The following is a 21,836-nucleotide window of genomic DNA, read 5'->3' as shown; positions in this document are numbered from 1 at the left end:
CGGGCGGCTGTGGCGCCGCGAGGTTCTGCCGGGATGCTGCTTCTCAGCTGCCGGGCGGTGAGGGATCTGTAGCGCCGGCGTCTTGGGCAGCGGGCTACTCCTTTCTCCCACTTTTCAGCGCGGCCTCGCCTAGGCCGCGCTGCGGCCGCCGAAGCTCTCTCTCGCGGCCTTCAAGGCGCCCTAGCCATCCGGGGACGTCGCAAAGCGGGATCTAGACGGTCAGGGTCTCTGGATTCTTCTGCACGGCTGGTTTTCTTCCCTGTACACTGGTTGACGCGATGAGAGTTGGTTTAGGGGGTTATACTGCGGGAATAAACAGGATTAATAAGGATTTTAAAAGGCCACGCGGGAGCTCACAAGGGAGCGCCCATCTTGGTCGGGTCTTTAGCGGCCTCCGTATGACATCATAGATGACGCATATTGGGGTATAAAACCTCTGAGTAAGGAGTGTGCATGCATCAGTCTAATGTCTGCCACTTGACCCTTCTTTATTAAATTGAAAATAAAGTAGTACTTTGCCATATTCTTTGAGTCTGTCTGGTTATTTGGTCCAAGAGCTTCATTGGTAATCCCATCTAGCACAAGAGACGCTTCAAGGTGCTAGAGCACAGCGCTATAGCTATATATACCCTGATGACAATGGATTCCTGAACACTTGTATAAGAGAGGGTGCATTATTTATTGGTTAAAATATAGAATAATTGGCTCATAATAGGTAACCTTGGTTGCTTTGAATGTGGTGGAGTGAATAAACTATAAAGTAGTTAGGTTTGGATAAATATTTTTCGGCAGGATCTGGCATGAAGGCAAAAAAAAAGAAAATCGAATCAACTCTGGAAAAAGTTGACATTTAGAAATCGACTTGGGGAAGTTGAATTTTACTAGTTAAAATCATATGTGGAAGTCGACCTTTGGACATGGAAAGCAACATGGGTGCCATCGATTGGATTATAGGAATCAAAGTTCAGGGCCTATTAAACCAATTAAGTAAAACTGAGCAAGTACCTTTGCTAGTGAATGAACTCCCATAACAAGAAGCCAGCATATTTAAGAATCCTTGATGGTGGCCTTTATTAGTAGAAGCAATGATAGTGGGTTGGAGGGCTGAAGGGGATGATGGTGGAGTTGAGGAACACCAGAAGATTTTGTTGTTTCATAGGTGACCACTGTCTAAATTAGTGGTCCCCAGCCGAGGGCAAAGGTAACCGAGCACACATTGCAGCCCAATGGTAAGGGTTCAAACGCTATTGTAGCGTTTGCAGGAGAACAATGTAGCAGTCTCACCTGTGGCTTTCTGTGACACAGCTTGTCCATGTCTCCTTGACGAGTGCCCTATCTAGCATAAAGACCAGGATAAAAGCAGGAGTGCTGCGAGAATCCTTAACATGGTTTAGGGCCCATGATGCACGGTACGGCCCGAGGGTGGGGCCTACAAAGCTATTATCTGCCTCATTCGAGAAGGCTAGAGAGAATTTGTACGTAAATCCATCTGGGCAGTCGCAGAGAATTGATTGCCACACTACCAGTATGTATGTAGCCTTCTAGATAATCTGATCATATCCAATCCCAGACCCTCTCGATCTGGTGGTGGAGTGGCTCTGATCTTCCCAGAGTGGGTTCCTGCCGCCATCATCCCCACTCAATCCTACTCTTCCTTTGAAAGCCTAGTCTGCAGTCTAACTCCCCTTCTTTCTCTGTTACTCTTGCTACCATCTAGAGACCCCATGGTCCTGTCTCCCTTTTCCTCTCGGAATGGGCAGACCTCCCCTCCTCTCTTCTTTCCTCTGCCCCCAAACCTTTTTTTCCTTGGAGACTTCAACACTCATCTGACTCTCCTGATGCAGGCGCCTCTCTTCCGTGACATCTGCAACTCTCTCTCCCTCACTATCCTTCCCTCTAGCCCTGCCCGCTCCGAGGGCACACCTTGGATGCTCTCATCTCGTCAGACACTCCTCTCTCCAACTCTCCAACTCCCCCACTAACCCTCTATCATAGCCTGAGCATGCACTCCTCTCCCCTTCCTTGACCTCCCCTTTCCCTGGTCTCCTTCTCCCGCACTGCCAATCTCCTTCTCCGTCATGCGACTGAAGAAGTGTATGTCAGTTGCTGCCCTTGTTTCCTCCTTCATCCCTCCCATGTCCCCTTCTTTTCATTCTTCCCCTGACTCTGTCCTAATTAACCTCCATCTCTCTCTATCACTAACGCCCTGGACATCCTTGCCCCTGTCATGAGGATTTGCATGAAGCCTATCGCCAAATGCAACTCTCGTTATGACTTTTCACTTTGACACTTTGAAACGAAAGTGCAAAGCAGCAGAGCAAAAGTGGCAGGTATCTAGCTCTTCCCCAGACAAACTGGCCTGCCGCCAACTCCAAAGGAAATACTGACTCTCCACCTGCTCGAAAAAAAGAGCTCATGTCCAAGTTTGCATCTCTGGAGCCACAAACAAAACAACTGAAATCTTCAAGGAACTTGCCAATCCTACCACAGGTTCCTATTCTCTCCCCTCGCAGGCTTCCCACTTTTCCTCCAATACTCTTGACATTGTGTGCTCTGTCATATGCTCCCTCTTCCCACACCCCTACTCCTTCCATCTTTTCTGACTCCCCTGCCCCCCCATAGTCTCTCCCATTGCACAAGATGAAATCTCTAGACTTGGCCACTCTATGAAAGTCTCCTCTAAACAGGTGCTTCCCTGCTCCTCCATAACCATCAAGGACAACATTGACATTCTCGACCCTGCCTTGGCTGACCTCTACAACCACTCTTTTGACACAGGCTCTTTCCCTCGACCTCTCATTCACTCCCTTGTGCTCCCTCTCCTAAAAAAGCTGTCTGCTGACCCCCCTTCTCCGGCTATCGGCCTATCTCTAGCACCCCTTTCTTTGGCAAACTCATGGAGAAGCTGGTCATCGCTCAACTGACTCTCCACACCGAAATAGCTGGCTTCCTCCATGACCACCAGTCTGGTTTCAGGGCTGCCACAGGCACTGAAACTGCTCTCCTGAATACCCGTGAAGACCTTCTCTCCAATCTGAAACTCCATCTGTGCTGATCCTCCTCCATCTCTCCACTGCCTTTGACACTGTCAACCATTCCATCCTCATAAAACATCTCTATGATACCTGAGGCATCACGGACAAGGCACTGGCCTGGCTTACCTGTTTCCTCTCTAACAGACCCTCCCAAGTTCAAATGGGTCCATTTCTGTCTTCCACCTCACTCTCTACTTGTGGCCTCCTTCAGCACCATGGGCCTCCTTATCACCATGGTTTTTCAACATCTACCTCGCCCCTTTGGCCCCCCTGATCTCCACCTACTCTCCTCACTTCCAGTGTTACGCAGACGACACACAATTCTCTTTCCGGCTGCCTTCAACAGCCTCCTCCTCCTCTTCATCTTCCTGCCTTATACCAGACTACCTGACTGCTATTCAGGCATGGTGCTCTGCCAATGATCTCTACCTCAATGTCAGCAAGACTGAGATCCTGCCCATTGGGATGACTGCTCCCAGCTTCCCCCTAACTCTCTGGCCAGATTCCTTGGGTCCCCTCCCCAGACCCACTTGTGGGACAAAACACCTTGGGATCATCTTTGACTCCTCTCTCTCCTTCTCTGCACCATCTCTGGCCTTGCCAAGAAGTCCAACCTTCAGCTCCATCACCTTAGGGGTCATCTACGTTTCCTTACCTTCCCCCAGAAGCTCAATGTTTGCAGAGCCCTGGTTCTCTCTAAACGTGATTACTGCAACAGCTTCTTCCTCAACTTTCATCTTTCCTCCATTCACCCCCTCAAACTAATCCAGAACAGGGCTACGAGACTTATCCTTGGCCTTAAGCCCAGGGACTGCATCTCTCCAGCTCTAAAGTCTCTCCACTGACTCCCGGTAACTGCAAGGATCAAATTTAAAACCCTCTGCATCATCCACAAGGCTGTCTGGGGCCTGTGACACCTCTACACCCATCTTTCCATCCCTAAATACCTGCCAGCCAAAATCCTTCGGTCCTCTGGCTCCAACTCTCTGCAGGTCAAACGTTTCTCCAAGCAGAGAGTGGCAGGTAGATCCCTCTCCTCGGCTGGCGCCTCCCTCTGGAACAGCCTCCCTCTCCCCATCAGACTTTAGCCAAATGTTGTTAAACTCCAGAAACTTCTCAAGACCTTCCTTTTCTCCTCCTCCTTCCATCTCCCCCTCCCATGCTCAACTCTCCACCTGCCGCTCTGACTGGTGCCTGGTCCCTTCTGAGTCATAGAGGGACCAGACCACACCCCTACCAGTCCGTCACAGCATCCTTTGCCAGCACTTGCCTTTGGGCTCCCTTTCCCAGACGATCCCTACCCAGTCTGCCTGCCCACTGTACTTGGCCTCCCCTCCTCTCGCTCTCCCCTGGCACTTGCCGCCTTGGCCTGTACAGCATGCACTCCTGCCACCCCGTGGGGGTCCCCCACTACTGCACTTCTCTCTCTATCCCACCACCCCAGCACTTTCTTTCAAGCAGGTAGGATTGCCACATGGCCAATATAACCATCTATTTTTTCTTGTTGCTGTTTTTCGTATGATATCCCATGTTCCCTCTCTCCCCACTCTTGTTTTGTGGCGCCTGGAAACACTTGTGTATAGGCGCCATACAAATGTCCAATAAAATAATATTAAAATTAATCTGCAAGTATTACGGCCCAAGTGGTGGGCTATACTAGTTCATATAGCAAGCAGATTGTCCTGAGTGCTCGCTCTTCAGACATTTTGGACATTTTCTGGGTTATAATTATTTAATAGGCTTGGGGCAGACTGAGAGGAGCAACTATTTAGATGAAACCGTGGAAGCTGGATGGCAGTGTTCTGAACATAAGAAGGGAAGAAGGGCTGGCTAGGTGTGACTGGTCATGAGTATTTGTTTATTTTCTAAGGCTATTTCCTAGTTTGTGTATGATGGAACCATTTCCATTAAAGGTATTGACAAGTTGTTAATGCACTATTATTGAAAATAAAAGTCTCAAATACATTCTTTGAAAGTCATAGTTCTGAACAATGTAAATTATTGATTTACCTTATCATATCTAAATCTCATTGCGTAACAGAAATTCATATCTGCCAATCTGGACAGAATTGTGTTCATACCAGGTGAAATTTTAGTGAAAGGGAAACTGCGCCCCTCTGCAGCTAATTGGACGAATCCCTCCTGGTTGCAAGCTCCGATGCACAATTCAACAGCAAGAAGCAAATCAGAAACCTGGGCCAAACATCAAAGCATCAACTCATTTCCATCCATGTTGTTCATATTAACCTTAATAAGACCTGTAGACATACTTTGCACTAGACTGAATAGGGCAAAATGCAATGCCATTGCAAAGTACATACATGTTCAAAGGGTCCTAAGTGAATAAATAGTTTTTTTTAAAAAAAACGATTTTTAAAAAAAAGGCAGATTTACAAAGGCCGCTCTTTTACCGCACAGAGCGGTCTTTATATATCGAACTGTCAGCCCCTGCGACGCACACAAGTGTACGCAGGGACGGACAGGTGCGGCAAGACCCGGAAGAGGAGTGTGTGAGTGTAGTTTAAGTGTCTGTGTGTGTTTGAAAACAAAGGGTGGGGGGGGAATGAAACTGTGTGTGTGGGGGAGTGGGGTACTAAGGAGGGAAGGGGGGTAGCGAGTGAAACACACAGAATTTTTAAAAAAAGCATCATCTACGTGCTTTTTTGACTTTTTGCGGGACGCACAAAATCGACCAAAATAAATCGGTCTTTTTTGGTACGGCCTTCAAAAAGCAGGAAAAGGCCATAGAACTGTTCAAATTAGCCCAACTATTGATTTGATTAAGATACTGATATTTAGGTGGTGTTAGCGAGTACTTTAACTTGACTGGCTCTGGGGGTCTGATGGTAGGCTGGTGGTTGTAGATCACCATATGTAGTACAGCAAGAGATCAAGAGGGTGCTGCAGGGGCATGCAGGCGATAGTGCAGATTAGGATATGATCAGGTTGATCTCGTGGATAGTTAGCGTGAGAAGCAAGATGCTTGGTGAATGAGTCTGGTAGAAGTGTACTGCATCCAGTAAGACCGCAGCAGTGTGCAAAGCTAGAAGAAGAGTATCAGGAAGCAGTCGTAAAAAGATGCAAGCAGTGACAAGGGCATGAAAGACCATTTTGCAAAGTAAAAGGGTTGGCACAACCTAATTTGGCCTTGTTGAAAAGTAGGAGTTTGGTTGTTGGTGAAAATGGGCATCGAAAATGCTGCACCTTTTGAGTGATGACAGTGCAGTCTTAATATAACTTAAAGCTTGGGGGCACAATGTCTATTACTGATTTAAATCCCAAAGTAGCTTTCTTACCCGTGTATAAGCCTACCTCACTGGGTAGTATTCAACAGAAAGCAACAATCTAACAACAAACATGTTTTAGCAAGCTAAAGTGAGAAACACATTTGCAATGGTGTTGATTAGAAAAATAACATTTCCCGTGCGGAATCACACCAGATCATCCCTTGAAAGCAGTCCTCCAATGGAAATGCTACAAACCTTTTCAATGTATTAACAAATTAGAATGCAGCCAAGCAATCTATCATTAGACAGACCTCGATATCCTATTTGTTTCCATAATGCAGATCAAGAGATCCTCCACAAGCTGGAGAAAGATAAGATTCTTGTCTTTACCCCATCCCGAAGAGTCCAGGGCCGGAGAGTAGTGTGCTACGATGACCGATTTATAGTGAAACTGGCTTTCGACTCAGATGGGATCATTGTGTCGAATGACAACTACAGAGACCTGCAAAATGAAAAGCCAGAATGGAAGAAATTCATCGAGGAGCGACTCTTAATGTATTCTTTTGTAAACGACAAGTATGTATGAAATCTTTTTTAAATACAATGACACTTGTTTAACTGGATAAGCCATATGGTTCACTGTAGCAACCCGTTATGCCATCACTTCTCCCTCAGGTTAACACACAAGCAGCAAATGAAAAGCAAACCTCTTTGGATGCCATATTCTTATGCCAACACACGTTTCAAGCTATGCACTCTTCGTTAGGACGTCAGACCATTCTTTTATCCTTCAACCTCTACTACAGAGAATGATTCCAGCTACAATAAGTTACTGAACCAAATGTGCAATTCTGAAATAAGAAGAAGTTCAATGAAAAAATGATGGTCCGAAGCTTTGATGAAGATTGCATAGCTTGCAATACATGTCGTCATGACAATATGTTTTGAGAATATGATTAAAAAATAAACTTAAGAAGAGAATTATAACAAATTTCTAGGCATGGCTATATTTGTGTAATTCTTTTAATAGGCTTTGGCATCCAATAAGCACAACATTGTAATGCATATCAATGCTGTGGTGTGGAGACGGATAGGGAAACGTCCTACTCCAAGGGTGTTTGTGACACCTTGGATTCAAACATGCCCAGTGCAGGAGGGTGTATACTTTCTCCTCTAACACATTGTGGCCAAACTCCTTTGGACCCTACATTTCAAATACACACTAGAGAGGCAGGAGATGGTTATTATCTATGTGCTCTTAAAGGGTGGTGTATTTGGTGAGCAGGAGTGCGTGAAGACCCACATTAACATTTTATATTTTTGAAAGCGTCTGTTCTACAGCCTTTTTCTAATCCTGCTCAGGCAATGTGAAGCAACCTTTCTGAGAGCCCTTGATGATAGAGATGAGTTGTCCGTTTAGTGCCCTAGAGTTTAAATGCCAGATTTAAGGTGGTTTGTGGTTGCCTTTTCTTCACCATGATTGTACATATCCCTTGCATTAAGCAGATCCCCTTAAATGATTAGTTATATCCACCCTGAGCTGTCAGAATTATTTGCAGAATGACCACGGAAACAAGGTTCTATTTCGATTCGCCTTTGCCCCCACCCCCGTCCCTCACCCCACTTCGAAGTACATCTATATTGTAGCAAAATCTCAAAGGAGAAAGGAGGGTTAGGTAAAGGGCAGGGGAAATGGTATAAAGAAACAAGAAACAGAAAATAACAAAAATGTTTAACATTTTATCAAAGGCTCTGTATCAAAGCAAGCCAACCTTTAATTATTTGGCGCTAAAGAATCAGAAGTGAGAAATGTATACATTCAATATTTTGAGATAGAAATCTACTAATGAAATAGTCAATCTCTCTGCCAGACTCTGTCTCCTCTGCTGCTGTTGGAAAAATGGAAATTGGGTTAAAGTACCAGGAGTACCAATACTTGTTTGCTTACAAAAAAATGTGATAAGCTATATCTTGCTTCAAATTGTACGCATAGCAATAAATTTTGCTTAATTTATAATATATTAATTTATAATATATATATCTTAATTTATAATCTCATATTTATCTCACTGTCTTGTAATGTTTCCTTTGAAAACCTACAAAAAAGTAAAATGATGTATGGTTTTCTGTCACAGATTTATGCCCCCTGATGATCCCCTTGGACGTCATGGTCCGAGTCTTGAGAATTTCCTAAGGAAAAAGCCTGTTATTCCCGAGCATAAGAAGCAGCCGTGTCCATATGGTAAGTCTGATGGACACATCAACACTACTTAGGAAGAAAGTAGGAATGCTTGGCCAACGACAAGCTCTTGTGTAGGCCTGAAGGGTTTCTAAATGTACAAAAACAAAACGTTATGATTTTTAAAAAGTGTTTTTCTGATTCTGTATGGCATTTCCCTTCACGGCAGAAGGGAAATATGTCCAAGGCATGGGCAGAAAATGCAAAGCATTTGTAGGAAATGAAAACTTAAATTTGTTTAGCTTGTGCTGTGAAAGTGAAACAATAACATTACAAATGTGTTGCTTAATACAGATACAAAATCAGTGTGCTTCCTTTAACTTCCTTCTCCCTTTTTGATGGATTGGTGTGAGATGCTCCAGGGCACTGTACATGCAGCAATGTGTTAAACAATTAATTGACTTCACACACAATAGAAAGTTTTCTTCTATAGCACAACTTCTCCAAACATTTTTAAAGAACTGTTTTACATTTTTGATTAATTTAGTCCCTTGTGAGACAGTCCTCCCTAATCTGGATTTTCTTTGAAGTGCTTACCCGAACAAACTGGCTTAGAAGCACGCAGTCACCCTTGCAAGATAATTGAACGGGGTATGTATTAAATCCGAATTGCAGAAAGACATCCATGAAACTGAGACGAGAAATGCATTTCATGGCAAATAGCCCTAGAAAGTTGGCGGGATAGTTATATATGAGAGGGAGTAGGGAGTGGGAAGTACAGGGAGGTGGATGGGGCTGTCATCTCCCATGAAAACAATGTAAAGGAGTAGAAATGTTTCCCATCACCGCTCCATTGTGGCGGGGTTTTCCGGAAACATGCACTGGGGACTAATTACCTAGAAATGTTAAATGCATCATACAGTTTCACAACTGACGTGTGTTGATTGTTGTCCAGGTGATCAAAAGCACCCTCCACTAATGGAAATCATCTGCGAGATATATATATCAACCCTAGCCAGAATAGGCAATTGTGACAGATCATTGGGATGGTAGTCCAAAATAGCTGGAGAGCTACAGGTTGCATACCCCAGATCTAAAACATGAAAGCTGCTGTTTTTCTCCCACCCATCACATTTTTCATATGTCTCTTATCTTTTTTAATGTATCTGATAATGTGTAGGTTGGATAGCATGATAGAGAATGACCAGTAAATGGCCCATAATGCACAAATTATAAAGATTGTCCTCAAGCCCTACCAGTCTAGCAATACAATTAAGTTGAACATTCTTTTACATCATTATCAAATCCAAATTGAGCAATCCAAGGGCATTTAAACGTAGCCTGTAGCTTTTCAGTAGTCTGGTTTGACAATTCTCCTCTTCCCGATTTGGACTTGAAAGACCAGGTTAAATTCTATTCTCCTTTCAGTCAACAATCGACAAGTGAGCACATTGATTTAGGACATAAGACTCCACAAGCTTTTGCTTCTTAAATTGATCCTTTGCTAATATTCCTGACTAATACATAATGCAGGCTACTTAAATTGTCAGCACCTTTCACATGCATGTCTGAAGTACATCAGAAATGTATAGCCTTGCCAGAAATGTGACACTTGGAAAGTGCAAATATTTGAACACAGGTGGTTGTCTCTTAAGATTTCATTTTGATGCAAAATAGGCTCTCAGAAAAAATATTTCGAGGGGATTGGGTCCTCTGACGTATTCCATATCTATGACAGTAATCACCAAAGCTGTGCTGCTTCGGAAAATCTTTCGCCGTCCTGCGTCGATACGCCGCCCTCGAGGACCTCCTCCGACGGCTGACGTCACTGGATGTTATAAGTAGGATGCACGACGCCCGTAGCCTCAGTTCCGTTTTTTCCGCGAACGTGTTCGCTTCGGAGATCTCGGCGTGCCTCGACTCTTTGGAGTTTCTGTTCTTTCGGTTCTTCGAACCTGTTCGTTTGTGAAGTTATCCTTCGTGATGTCTACCTCGTCAAGAAGTGCGGGGACTGTGTGTCCAAGATGTCGGTGACAGACTCGCACAACGCCTGCCTCTGGTGCCTCGGGGCGGCCCATGAGACGGATGATTGTGTCGACTGCCAGTCGCTTACGTCCAAAGCCTTGCGGGAGCGCAAGAAGAAATTGTCGGTAGGTAAGGTGTCCAAGCCACAGAAGTCGAGGTCTGCGGGGCTTTCAACGGACGATTCGAGGGGCGACACTCTGCATCGTCATCGGAAGTCCAGTGGGTCTCGGTCCCGGAGGAGGTCCCGCCACTCCTCTGCCTCTTCGAGGCAATCCCGGAAGCGCCGTCATCGGTCGCCTTCCCCGTCCTCATCCGAGGACTCCGCCCGTGGGCGGGTCGCTTATCCCACCAATCATGCGACGCCGGAAGAATGGGCTTCCTTCGGTAAGAAAATGCTAGCGATTCTCGAATCGCAGGGCACTGGTCCGTCCGCGCCTCCGAGTGGGATCGGTCGTGATCGGTCGAGAGACACCGCTCGTACGCCTTCGGGCTCGGGTGGTCGGCACGATTCCCGGGAAAGGTCCCGCTCGGATAAGGGGAATCGTTCTCATCATGCCCGTTCCAGGTCCCGGTCCTCGACGCGCTGGAGACCGTGTGCACCTGTGGTGTCTTCGAGGAAGACGTTGACGCCTGTGGCGCCGAGGTCGTCGACGGACACTTTCGAGGCTCCGCCTCCGAAAAAGTCATCGATTCCATCGGCGCCCAGGCTGTCGAGGGACACACTCGGGGCTCCGCCCTTGAGGCCTGTGTCAACACGTCGATGCTCTCTGCGCCGCGTTCGGCGTCAACGCCGATTCACTCGACGCCTTCAACGCCTTTCGAGGCTGTTTCGACTGGGGTACCCCGAGGCACGGTGGAACGCCCTAGAAAGGCTCTGGCCAAGGTCATGCATGGCTTTGTTCCCCATTCTGTGCCCTCTTACCGCCATCTTGAGTACATTTCAGAGGTGGATGAGGGCTCTGATGATGGCATGGTTCCTCATACGGTGCCAGATGAGATTCTCTCGGGCCATAGCCAAATTGGCAAGGCACAGTCTCTGCATTAAATACATGTGAACACACCTCTTCTCCAGCATTGGATCATTCATAGATTGGCATGCTGGGATTCTTCGGTAACATAGAGCGGTTTAAACTTACACTGAAACTTTCAGTCACTTTTGTGCTCTAGTACAGTCATTTTGGGTCGTACTGCCCACAGCCAATAGGAACATCTCCCTTAACTCCTCCCCTGTCGGCCATCTTCAGATTTCTTTCTGCACGTTCATGTTGGGAGTCCTCAAATGTTCTCTCTACAAATAATCTTGAGTAAAAATTGACATTCCGATTTCAACTAAAACTTTTTTTTGACGACTCATCAGCAACTAGCGCTGATGGCGACACTGCAGAGTCCTTAGACCGTTCCTGCCGGTAATCTTCCACATTAATCGTCTGCGCGGTTTGGGCCTACCTCATGTCTGAGTCCACGAGTAAGAGCCTGTTCAATGCTTTTGCCCGCTGTGGGCTGAAGAATGCCTACATTGAAGACCACCTTGATGACTGTCTCCCCTTTCCTTCACCCACATCACGTAATACAGTCCTCCTCCATAAAGACGCTGTGTGATCTTCACCAGCACCCCGTCGCGTGGCTCGAGGATGACGACAGGGCCTCTGACTATGCTTCTGTACCGAACCATGCCTCTCTACGGCAGGGCAGGACGGCCCAGCGAACCACCTCCAGTAAGAGGTCTAGGTTGCATGAAGTCCACGCCAGCAGCAGGAAGAAACACAGGGAATTTTCCGACGATGAGCCGAGATCATCGCACAAGGACCAGTCATCGCACAAGGTTAGTGCCAAGGGGGTTTCTAAGGATGAGCTGAGCCATGGCCTTTTCCCCCACCCGACGGAGGCGATGCCTTCATGCAAATCCACTCGGAAGTCTAGTGGCCACTCTTTGTCATCCACGGTCAAAACTACCCCGTCAACGTTGTCCTCGAAGTCAGTGCCAAGTAAGTCCTCGCCGACAGCCAAGTCTTCCTCCAGATCGTCCATGTCAAAGCCATCTGCACCATCCATGAGTGCCCCGCCGGCGAAACCGTCGTCAAGCAAGCAGGCTTTACGTCGACGACTGTGGTTCCCCCATCGACGGCAAAAACTGTATCTTCTTGCATGGTCAAGACCATGCATCATGGACTGTGATGACCATTTCTGCCACCCCAACCAACACAGTGTCAGCGCTGGCTGCGCTCTCTCGACCATCATACCCAGATCTTGCAGTGGGGGTGCTCCCAGAAGGGACCATCATAGTGGAGGCAAGCCTCTCTTCATCTGAAGATTTGGAGGAACAGGATGTGGAACCTGTCATGTCACCGCCCTCTTCCCCATAATGAATGGACAGCACCTTACTAGGAATCAGCCTAGTTCGCCACATGGTAAAGCAAGCCTCATAAGGCTACCAGTACTGCCACCCTTGCATCCATCCCCTGCAGGGGAAGATTTACCTCTGGTGAAGCCAGCTCCACTGCCAGCTCCTCAGAGGGACATGTAGCTGGATATTTTTTCCACCCTGACTACGCTGGTGGCTACATTACAACAAAGACTTCCGGCGCCAGCATCAACCCCAGTTCCACTGCAAAGGCCTGCCATAGATGAGCTTGGTCCATCCAGGGAGGATGATGCTCCACAACCCCCTAAGAGGGTTGAACGCCAGGCAAGACACAGGGACGGACACAGATTTAGACCCCCCGAATGATGTGGCATCAACACATACATCTCACACGGACAAGACAAGTTCGAAGTTTTCGTCCCAGCTAATGGGGAACCCGATGAGATGCCAGTTTAAGCCCTCCCCCCCCGCGGATGAAGTGGCGGCCAAGATGTTCCGCCTCACCCTGGAGGAGCAGCGCAAGGACAGTGTATTTTACAAGCGGAGAGAGCAGCAAAGGAAATAATTCATGTCCATTCCACTTTTGGAGGATTTTTGGGAGGATGGCCTAGTCACCTTGCCACATCCCACAAAGGCCCCGGCAAGAAAGGACAGTTTTGACAGAAAATACCACGCCCCGGACAGCGCCCGTGCCTTCCTCAGCACTCAACCCATACGCCAGGCTCGGTTGTCTCTGCTGCTGCCAGGAAGAGGTCAGTCAACCTGTTGTCTTCCTGCTCCGTTCCTAAGGACAAGGAGAGAAAATGTCTAGATGACTTCGGCAACAAAATCATTACCACTGCAGCCACGACTATCAGGGCTTCTAACGCAATGGCCATTCTCACAAGATGGGATTGTGAGTTATGATATAAACTGGGTCCATCCCGTAAATGAGTCAGTCCGGCAAGCAACCATGACCAGCCCAGGGCCCAGTCCTCACACTTCAGCACCCCAATGGGAGGACGACCGTCATAATTCGTCAAGGAATGGAGAAACATCACATCCGATGAATAGGTCCTATCCCTTCTCCAGCAGAGCCACTCACTGGAGTCTCGGGAGGATAGCTCAGGGGCAACGTGCTCGCCTTTGGAAGCAATACGACACGGAGCAACACAGGTTCGATCCCCGGGTCTGCACTTAGAAACCTTCGGGTATTAAGCGTGTTATAAATAACCTATCATATCATATATCATCCTAGAGTTTCTGCCTGTCGACAAGAAATTGACATTTTCCATGAGGGCGAATTGACGTCAGACCATGCCATCACTGTATCGGTTGATATCGCTGACATTGGATTTTGCCAGCTTGGTGATGGGGCGGTCCTTCGCAGACAAGGGTGGATAAGGGCCACAGATTTTTTCCCCAATGTCACATCCCAAATCGAAGACATGCCTTTCGATGGCGTAGATCTGTTCGGAATGAAGGTTGACGAGGCATTGCTCTCTATCAAGGCAGACACGGACACTGCTCGCTTCCTGGGCACGCTGCAGCAAAGGTGCAAGTCCTTTTGCTCCGGAAAAGGAAGTTATGGTATAACTTCACAGGACAGCCGTTGCACATACCAGTCCTCGTACAAGTCATTGTACTCCTCAGGGGACCAATACAGGAAGAAGTCCCAGTCCTACGGATGTTTTCAGCATGCCGTGGCTCCTCCCAATCCAGGGGCCAGTCCGGCAAGCAACCATGACCAGCCCAGGGCCCAGTCCTCACACTTCAGCACCCCAATGGGAGGACGACCGTCATAATTCGTCAAGGAATGGAGAAACATCACATCCGATGAATAGGTCCTATCCCTTCTCCAGCAGAGCCACTCACTGGAGTCTCGGGAGGATAGCTCAGGGGCAACGTGCTCGCCTTTGGAAGCAATACGACACGGAGCAACACAGGTTCGATCCCCGGGTCTGCACTTAGAAACCTTCGGGTATTAAGCGTGTTATAAATAACCTATCATATCATATATCATCCTAGAGTTTCTGCCTGTCGACAAGAAATTGACATTTTCCATGAGGGCGAATTGACGTCAGACCATGCCATCACTGTATCGGTTGATATCGCTGACATTGGATTTTGCCAGCTTGGTGATGGGGCGGTCCTTCGCAGACAAGGGTGGATAAGGGCCACAGATTTTTTCCCCAATGTCACATCCCAAATCGAAGACATGCCTTTCGATGGCGTAGATCTGTTCGGAATGAAGGTTGATGAGGCATTGCTCTCTATCAAGGCAGACACGGACACGGACACTGCTCGCTTCCTGGGCACGCTGCAGCAAAGGTGCAAGTCCTTTTGCTCCGGAAAAGGAAGTTATGGTATAACTTCACAGGACAGCCGTTGCACATACCAGTCCTCGTACAAGTCATTGTACTCCTCAGGGGACCAATACAGGAAGAAGTCCCAGTCCTACGGATGTTTTCAGCATGCCGTGGCTCCTCCCAATCCAGGGGCCAGTCCGGCAAGCAACCATGACAAGCCCAGGGCCCTGTCCTCCCACTTCAGCACCCCAGTGGGAGGACGACCATCATGATTCGTCAAGGAATGGAGAAACATCACATGCAACAAATGGGTGCTATCCCTTCTCCAGCAGGGCCACTCACCGGAGTTCATTCACTTTCCACTGGACATTCCACCCACACATAAGGCAGAGAATTTGTGGCATCTCCTGCTACAAGAAGTGCAGGCACTATTAGCAAAAGGGGTGGTGGAGAAGGTGCCACCAGAAGAATTGGCGACAGGAGTCTACTCCCACTACTTCCTGGTAAGAAAAAAGGCACTACACAACAATTATGGGAGTTGGAGGCTCATATTAGATCTAAGGGTGCTCAACAAATTCCTAAAGGTGCAAACATTCCATATGGTGACTCTGCAGCAAGTCCTGTCCCACGGGTGTTTACCAAGTGCCTTGCATCAGTGGTGACTCACCTATGGCAGAGGGTCATCCACGTATACCCGTACTTAGACTGGTTGGTGAGAGCCCGCTACTACTGACTGGCAGAGGTCAACACAGCATCCACCATCCGGTGTCCACAACAGTCCGGATTCTCCATAAACATTGCAAAGTCACGCCTAGTGCCATCAATCAAGACAGGTGCTCTACCTCGGAGCGAAGCTTGCCGCTCAAAGCTGCAGCACCAGGCCCTCAGATGAGAGGGTGGTGCCACTTCTGGCATAGGTACATTACCTCAGCAGTGTCCAGGTGACCCCAGTCCGCAATTAAAAGTAATTGCTGGGGATGATGTCATTGTGCATTCCTCTAATTACTCACTGCAGGCTGCGCATGTGGCCGGTGCAGGAATTCCTGTATGCCCGATGGATACAGCCGTCAGGGTCCTGGGACGATCCCATCACTCTGACACAAACCTTCAAGCGGAGCCTTCGCTTGTGGTTAGTGAGGAAACATCTGGTGAAGGGTGCTCCATTCAGATGCCTCACTGGAAAGTTGGGGCACCCACTGTCGGGATCAACACAGAGGGGCTTCTGGTCCGAAGAGAAGGTCCTGCACGTCCACCTGCTGGAGTTGCAGGTGATTTTCCAGGCCCTAACGTCCTTGTTCCCCCTACTAGAGGGGAAGGTGATAAGAGTCTACACCAACAAAATGACATCAATGTTTTATGTCCACAAGCAAGGGGGAACGAGGTGCCCACAGCTATCCAGTGAAGCTCAGGCCCTCTGGCACCAAATGATCCTCATACCCCCTTTTCTGCCAGGGATTCACAATACCCTAGCAGACTCCCTCAGCAAGGAGTAATTCTCTTGTCATGAGTGGGAGCTGCACGAGGATCAACTTCACCTGTTGTTCCAGACTTGGGCACACTGGAGATCGACCTTTTTGCCACCTGAGTTTTGCCAGCCGATTCCCGCACCTGGAGAGCTTGGGGACGCCTTTGCATTTCCATGGGAGGGGAAGTTTCTTTATGCATTTCCTCCGATCGCACTGGTGCCTTGGGTCATCCACACGTTCAGACTATATTGGTGCAAACTGATATTAGTGGACACTGAGTGGCAGAAGCAGTTTTGGTACTCTGACCTCCTCGCCCTATCATCAGCTGCTCCTTTCAAGTAGACACTGCACCAGGCTCTCCAATCCAGGAACCAAGGGGCTGCACTACACCACGACCCGGCCTCACTCAATCTAACGTCTTGACTCCTGCGTTCCTAGTGTTTGGATCCTTTTCCCTTCCACAAGACTGACAAGAAAACCAGGGCCGGGCGAGAGCGCTGTCCACTTTGCAGTGCTATAAGAGTAAGTGAAAACGATTCCAGGTGTAGTGCAGGAGCCAGCAGTTGCTCTCTCATGCCATCTGGCCACATGACATTTTGCTTTTTTTGTTATCCTTGGCACGGTCAGGCTTGATGCATTCTTCTTTCAAGGTGCACCTACCTGCAATTTCCAGATAGAATTGTTTCGCAGGTGTGCCCTCCCGGTAGTTCCACCGGCTAGTGAAGGAATACTTGCGTGGCTGTTTAGGTATTTTCCACCCTGTTAGGCAGAAACCTGTGCAGTTCCCTCTGGGACCACTGCAAAAGATTTAAGACTACAGGTGTTTGGCAGTAAACCCACTTGGTAGCAGTCTGTACCACCCAGATTTACCTGGTAGCTGTGGCTGAGCGGTCAGACTTTCCTCAAGAAGAGTTAGGCAGTATATAGAGCATACATAATAGGTACAGAGGGACAGTAGTACAAGCAAACACTGACCAGAGCTAGGTGTAAAAGTATATAATTATTTATTTAAAAGACACACTCATAAATTACACTAGCACAGAAAAGGTAAGTAAGTCAAAACACAGTCACTATTACTTATATGTACATCCCTAGTTATTTGTTGGACAAGTCTAAGTTAACACCACTTATTTCCAAACAGAGGTGAGTGCTTAACGTTAGATTGCACTCCAACAAGTTAGTTAAAAAGGGAGGGAAAAGGCAGAAGTAATGAAAACAGCAAGGTAAAACACTTTTCAGAGATTCACAGTGAGTTTAGAAAGGCAGTCTATTGAGGAGCAAGGAAGTTCGGTTGCCAGGCCCATTCTAGGGCAAGCCAGGCGAAAAGATGTCCAAGATCACACAATGTCACAAGTCTTTACAGGTGAGTAGAAAAGGTTTTACTAAGTTTTAGAAAAGTTTAGTTAGGGTGTCCCAGGCTTACCCAGGTTCGAGAGCCGAGGGCTAAATCTACCCCGTACAATCGGTGGCAAGGGAAGCCAGGCGGAACACGGTACCTTTAAAATGGAAAGGATCCTCCAGCGGTGGCAGTTGTTCCTGGTAGTGGGTGCAAGTCGTGGCGTCGTCCAGAGGAAGAGAAGATCTCGACGTGGAGGAAAGCTGAAGGTCGTTGCACTACCAGGGAAGAAACCAGCCGTGGAGTTTTCCGGTTAAAAGGATGTTACCCCTCTTTCGCGGTTGAGGTAAAAAGTGGTATCCCGGTTGCCGGGGTGCTTGGCACAGGCAAGGCGGCCACAAGATGCTTCAGGGAGGCGAAACGAAGACAGAAACTGGTTGTCCCCACCAGTCAAGGGAAGGAGACTCTCCCGGCTGGAGATCTCCTCTGTCGTTGGGAAAAGTGGTGAGACGGTTCCGCAGGGCTCCACCGGTGGTGTCGTCTTGGCAGGTCGGCTCGGCTTCTCCCTCTTCGGCTTCTTAGGTCCTGTGGCGACTTCTGAAGAACCAGTCCCAAAAACCCTGCTTTTATGCAGCAAACCCCCATTCATACAGCCTAGCTGTCACTCAAACATGCTAAGTGGTGAGCGGGGCGGCTCACCACTTGGGCCAATCACACCAGAGTGCGACATGAGTTGGCAAGGCAACTCAGTCCAGGGTGCCTAAACCCCCTCCCACACCCCCTGTGATACCCAGACAGAATGGCACCACTTTGGAGGGCTTCTGTGCAGAAGCCCACCAAAAGTGGAACAAAGGCTCGACTCGGGTTCAGGGTTACTGAAGTGAACCTAGACGCCATTTTGGCGGCGAGTTCCGGCAAAAAATCCCAACCGGTGAATTTATATTAAATAAATAAACCGGCGGTATCTTTAACATTGCACCAAAAAGTGGTGCATTAAAATCAATGGGAAATCCCATTGGGAAATATTCTGGTGGAATATTTCTGTGGTATCCACTGCCACCAGCCAGAAACTCGGCGAGGGGGGACGGGACAGTACCCCCTCGACAACAGACCCAGGGGCAATCTAATTGCCCCTACCAGTACTTCCACAGTATGATGGTTTGTACTGGTTAAGTTCCTAAGTTAAGCCTAGTAAAGTCAATGGTGACTTTACAGACCCAGGGAGACAGTAGTCAGTCCCAGGGTGTGGAGTCTATGTTTGGGGGTCGCTATGACACCCCTGTGTTACTGCACTGAGGGTGCTGTGTAACACACATTCAAAAACCAATGATAGCCTATGGGAAAAAATACCCCATAGCCCATAAGCACATAGCAAGTCACAGAAACACTCTCAAGTCATGTCCAAGAGTGAGGGTAAAAGAGTCTCACTCTTGGCAGGAGAAAAAAATAAACCCCAAAAATCCAGCAAAGCTGCTGGGGGACTCACTAGGTTAGGAAATTCAGCCTAAACAGAGAATTCTCCCTAACACTCGCCCCCCCCCAGACTAAGGGACAGGAGGATTTAATCCACTCTTGGATGAACCTCATACCTCTAGTCGATGACATACATCCTAGAGAGTCCATCAGCATTTTGATGGTGACACCTTGACCTGTGCTCAATGGTGAAATCAAACCCCTGGAGGCAGATTGACCATCTCAATAGTTTTGGATTTTCCCCTTTCATTTGCATTAACCATCTCAAGGGTTGGTGATCAGTCTGAATGACAAAAGTAGAACCATACAAGTATGGCCTAAACTTCTTCAGTGCCCACACAATAGCAAAGCATTCTCTTTCTATTGTTGCCCACCTTGTTTCAGGATCCTTCAGTTTTCTACTGATGAAGCAAATGGGGTGTTCCCTGCCCTTCTCATCCAGTTGGCTAAGAACTGCACCTATACCTACATTGGAAGCATCAGTTTGTACAATGAAAGTTTGGTGGTAGTCAGGAGCTCGGAGTACTGGAGCTTGGCAAAGAGCTTTCTTCAGGTTTTCAAAGGCCTGATTGCATTCCTCATTCCATTTGACCTTCTTAGGGAATTTTGGAGAGGATATCCCATTCAGAGGAGAAGCTATGGTCCCATAGTTCTCAATGAAATTCCTGTAATACCCAGTGAGGCCTAAGAAGGCTCTCACCTGGGTCTGAGTAGTAGGTGTTGTCCAATTTTGCACAGCTTCAATCTTGCTGAGCAAAGGCCTTATTTCTCCACCTCCTACCTCATGTCCAAGGTAGACCACTTTACTCTGTCCAACTTGGCATTTGCTTGTCTTTATGGTCAGATTGGCCTGCTCAAGAGCCTGCAAAACATGTCCTAAGTGGGTCACATGCTCCTCCCAGGAGTGGCTGAAGACTGCAATGTCATCCAAGTATGCCATGCAGAAGTCCTCCATCCCAGCTAGAACTTGGTTCACCATCCTTTGGAATGTTGCAGGTGCATATTTTAGTCCAAAAGGCATAACCTTGAATTGGTATAGACCAACTGGGGTAGAAAATGCAGTTTTCTCCTTGGCATGGTCTGTCAGGGCTATTTGCCAATAACCTGACGTAAGGTCCAGTGTGCTGAGGTACTTGGCTGCACCAAGTTTATCCACCAACTCATCTGTCATTGGCAAAGGGTGGGCATCAGTCTTGGTGACTGCATTAAGAGCTCTATAGTCCACACAGAATCTCAACTCTTTGGATCCTGCCTTTGGTACTAACACCACTGGGCTAGACCATGGACTAGTAGAGGGCTCTATTACCCCGAGATCAAGCATCTTCTTGACCTCACCTTTGATGTGGGTTCTGACATGTTCTGACATTCTGTATCCTCTGCTTTTGACTGGCAGACAGTCACCAGTGAGTATATCATGCTGTCCCCAAGGGGTCAAGCCTGGTGAAAGTGAGAACAGAGGGGCAAACTGATTTAACATAGCTTTGCACTCCTCCTGTTGCTCAGGGGTCAGATCTGAAGAGAGATTAACTCCTTCAATCTTTTCGTCCAAAGGTAAGCCTCTTAGGAGGTCAGGCAGAGCTTCACTCTCCTCCTCCTCTTCTGATGAAGCTAGAAGCAAGGCTCCTACTTCTGGTCTAGAGACATAGGCTTTGAGGCGGTTGGTGTGGAAGACTCTGGGAGCTTCCCTGGGTTTGCCCAGATCCACCAGATAGTTGACCTCTCCAAGTTTTCCCACAACCTTGAAGGGTCCCATCCATTTGTCTTGCAAGGCCCTCTGCCTTGTTGGAAGCATAACTAGAACTAGCTGGTCTTGAGTAAACTCAACCATGTTAGCCTTCTGATCATGCCAATGTTTGATCAGAGCTTGTCAAGCTTTCAAGTTGTCACTTGCTTCTGCCATCATGTGTGACATTCTCCTTCGGAGACCTATCACATAGTCAGTCACTCTGACTGGCTTGGGGGAAGGAGCACTCTCCAACCCCTCCTTAATCAGGGCCAAGGGGCCTCTGACTGGATGGCCATAGAGAAGTTCAAAGGGAGAGTAACCTACTCCCTCCTGAGGGACTTCTCTATACGCAAAGAGAAGGCATGGCAGTAGAAGGTCCCACTTCTTTTTAAGGGGTTCTTCTAAAGCACCTATGATGTTCTTCATGGTTCTGTTAAACCTTTCTACCAACCCGTTTGTCTGAGGGTGGTATGCGGTTGAGAACTTGTAGGTAACTCCGCAGGTTTTCCACATGGCTTTCATGTAGTGGGACATAAAATTTGACCCCCTGTCAGAGATCACCTCCTTAGGAAACCCAACCCTGGTAAAAATACCAAGGAGGGCCTTAGCTACAGCCGGAGCTGTAACAGTCCTCATAGGAATTGCCTCAGGGTACCTAGTAGCATGGTCTACTACAACAAGGATAAACCTGTTGCCTGAGGAGGTTGGAGGATCAAGGG

At 47.8% G+C, this 21,836-nt stretch overlaps 1 protein-coding gene across 2 annotated transcripts in view; it reads left to right on the top strand.

The window, feature by feature from the left end:
• Positions 1–21,836, top strand: part of ZC3H12B (zinc finger CCCH-type containing 12B) — a 706,390-nt gene that overhangs the window by 653,023 nt on the left and 31,531 nt on the right. For both annotated transcript variants that reach the window (XM_069612533.1, XM_069612534.1), the window contains exons 4-5: positions 6,604–6,838; positions 8,398–8,504. In XM_069612533.1, coding sequence (XP_069468634.1) covers positions 6,604–6,838; positions 8,398–8,504 — 342 coding nt within the window. The remainder of the gene's footprint in view (positions 1–6,603; positions 6,839–8,397; positions 8,505–21,836) is intronic.

This window comes from Ambystoma mexicanum, chromosome 5p (assembly GCF_040938575.1).
Source record: "Ambystoma mexicanum isolate Mex_15411 chromosome 5p, UKY_AmexF1_1, whole genome shotgun sequence".
Taxonomy (NCBI): domain Eukaryota; kingdom Metazoa; phylum Chordata; class Amphibia; order Caudata; family Ambystomatidae; genus Ambystoma; species Ambystoma mexicanum.
The sequence above is the reverse complement of the archived record's forward strand: the minus strand, read 5'-3'. Positions and strand labels throughout refer to the sequence as shown.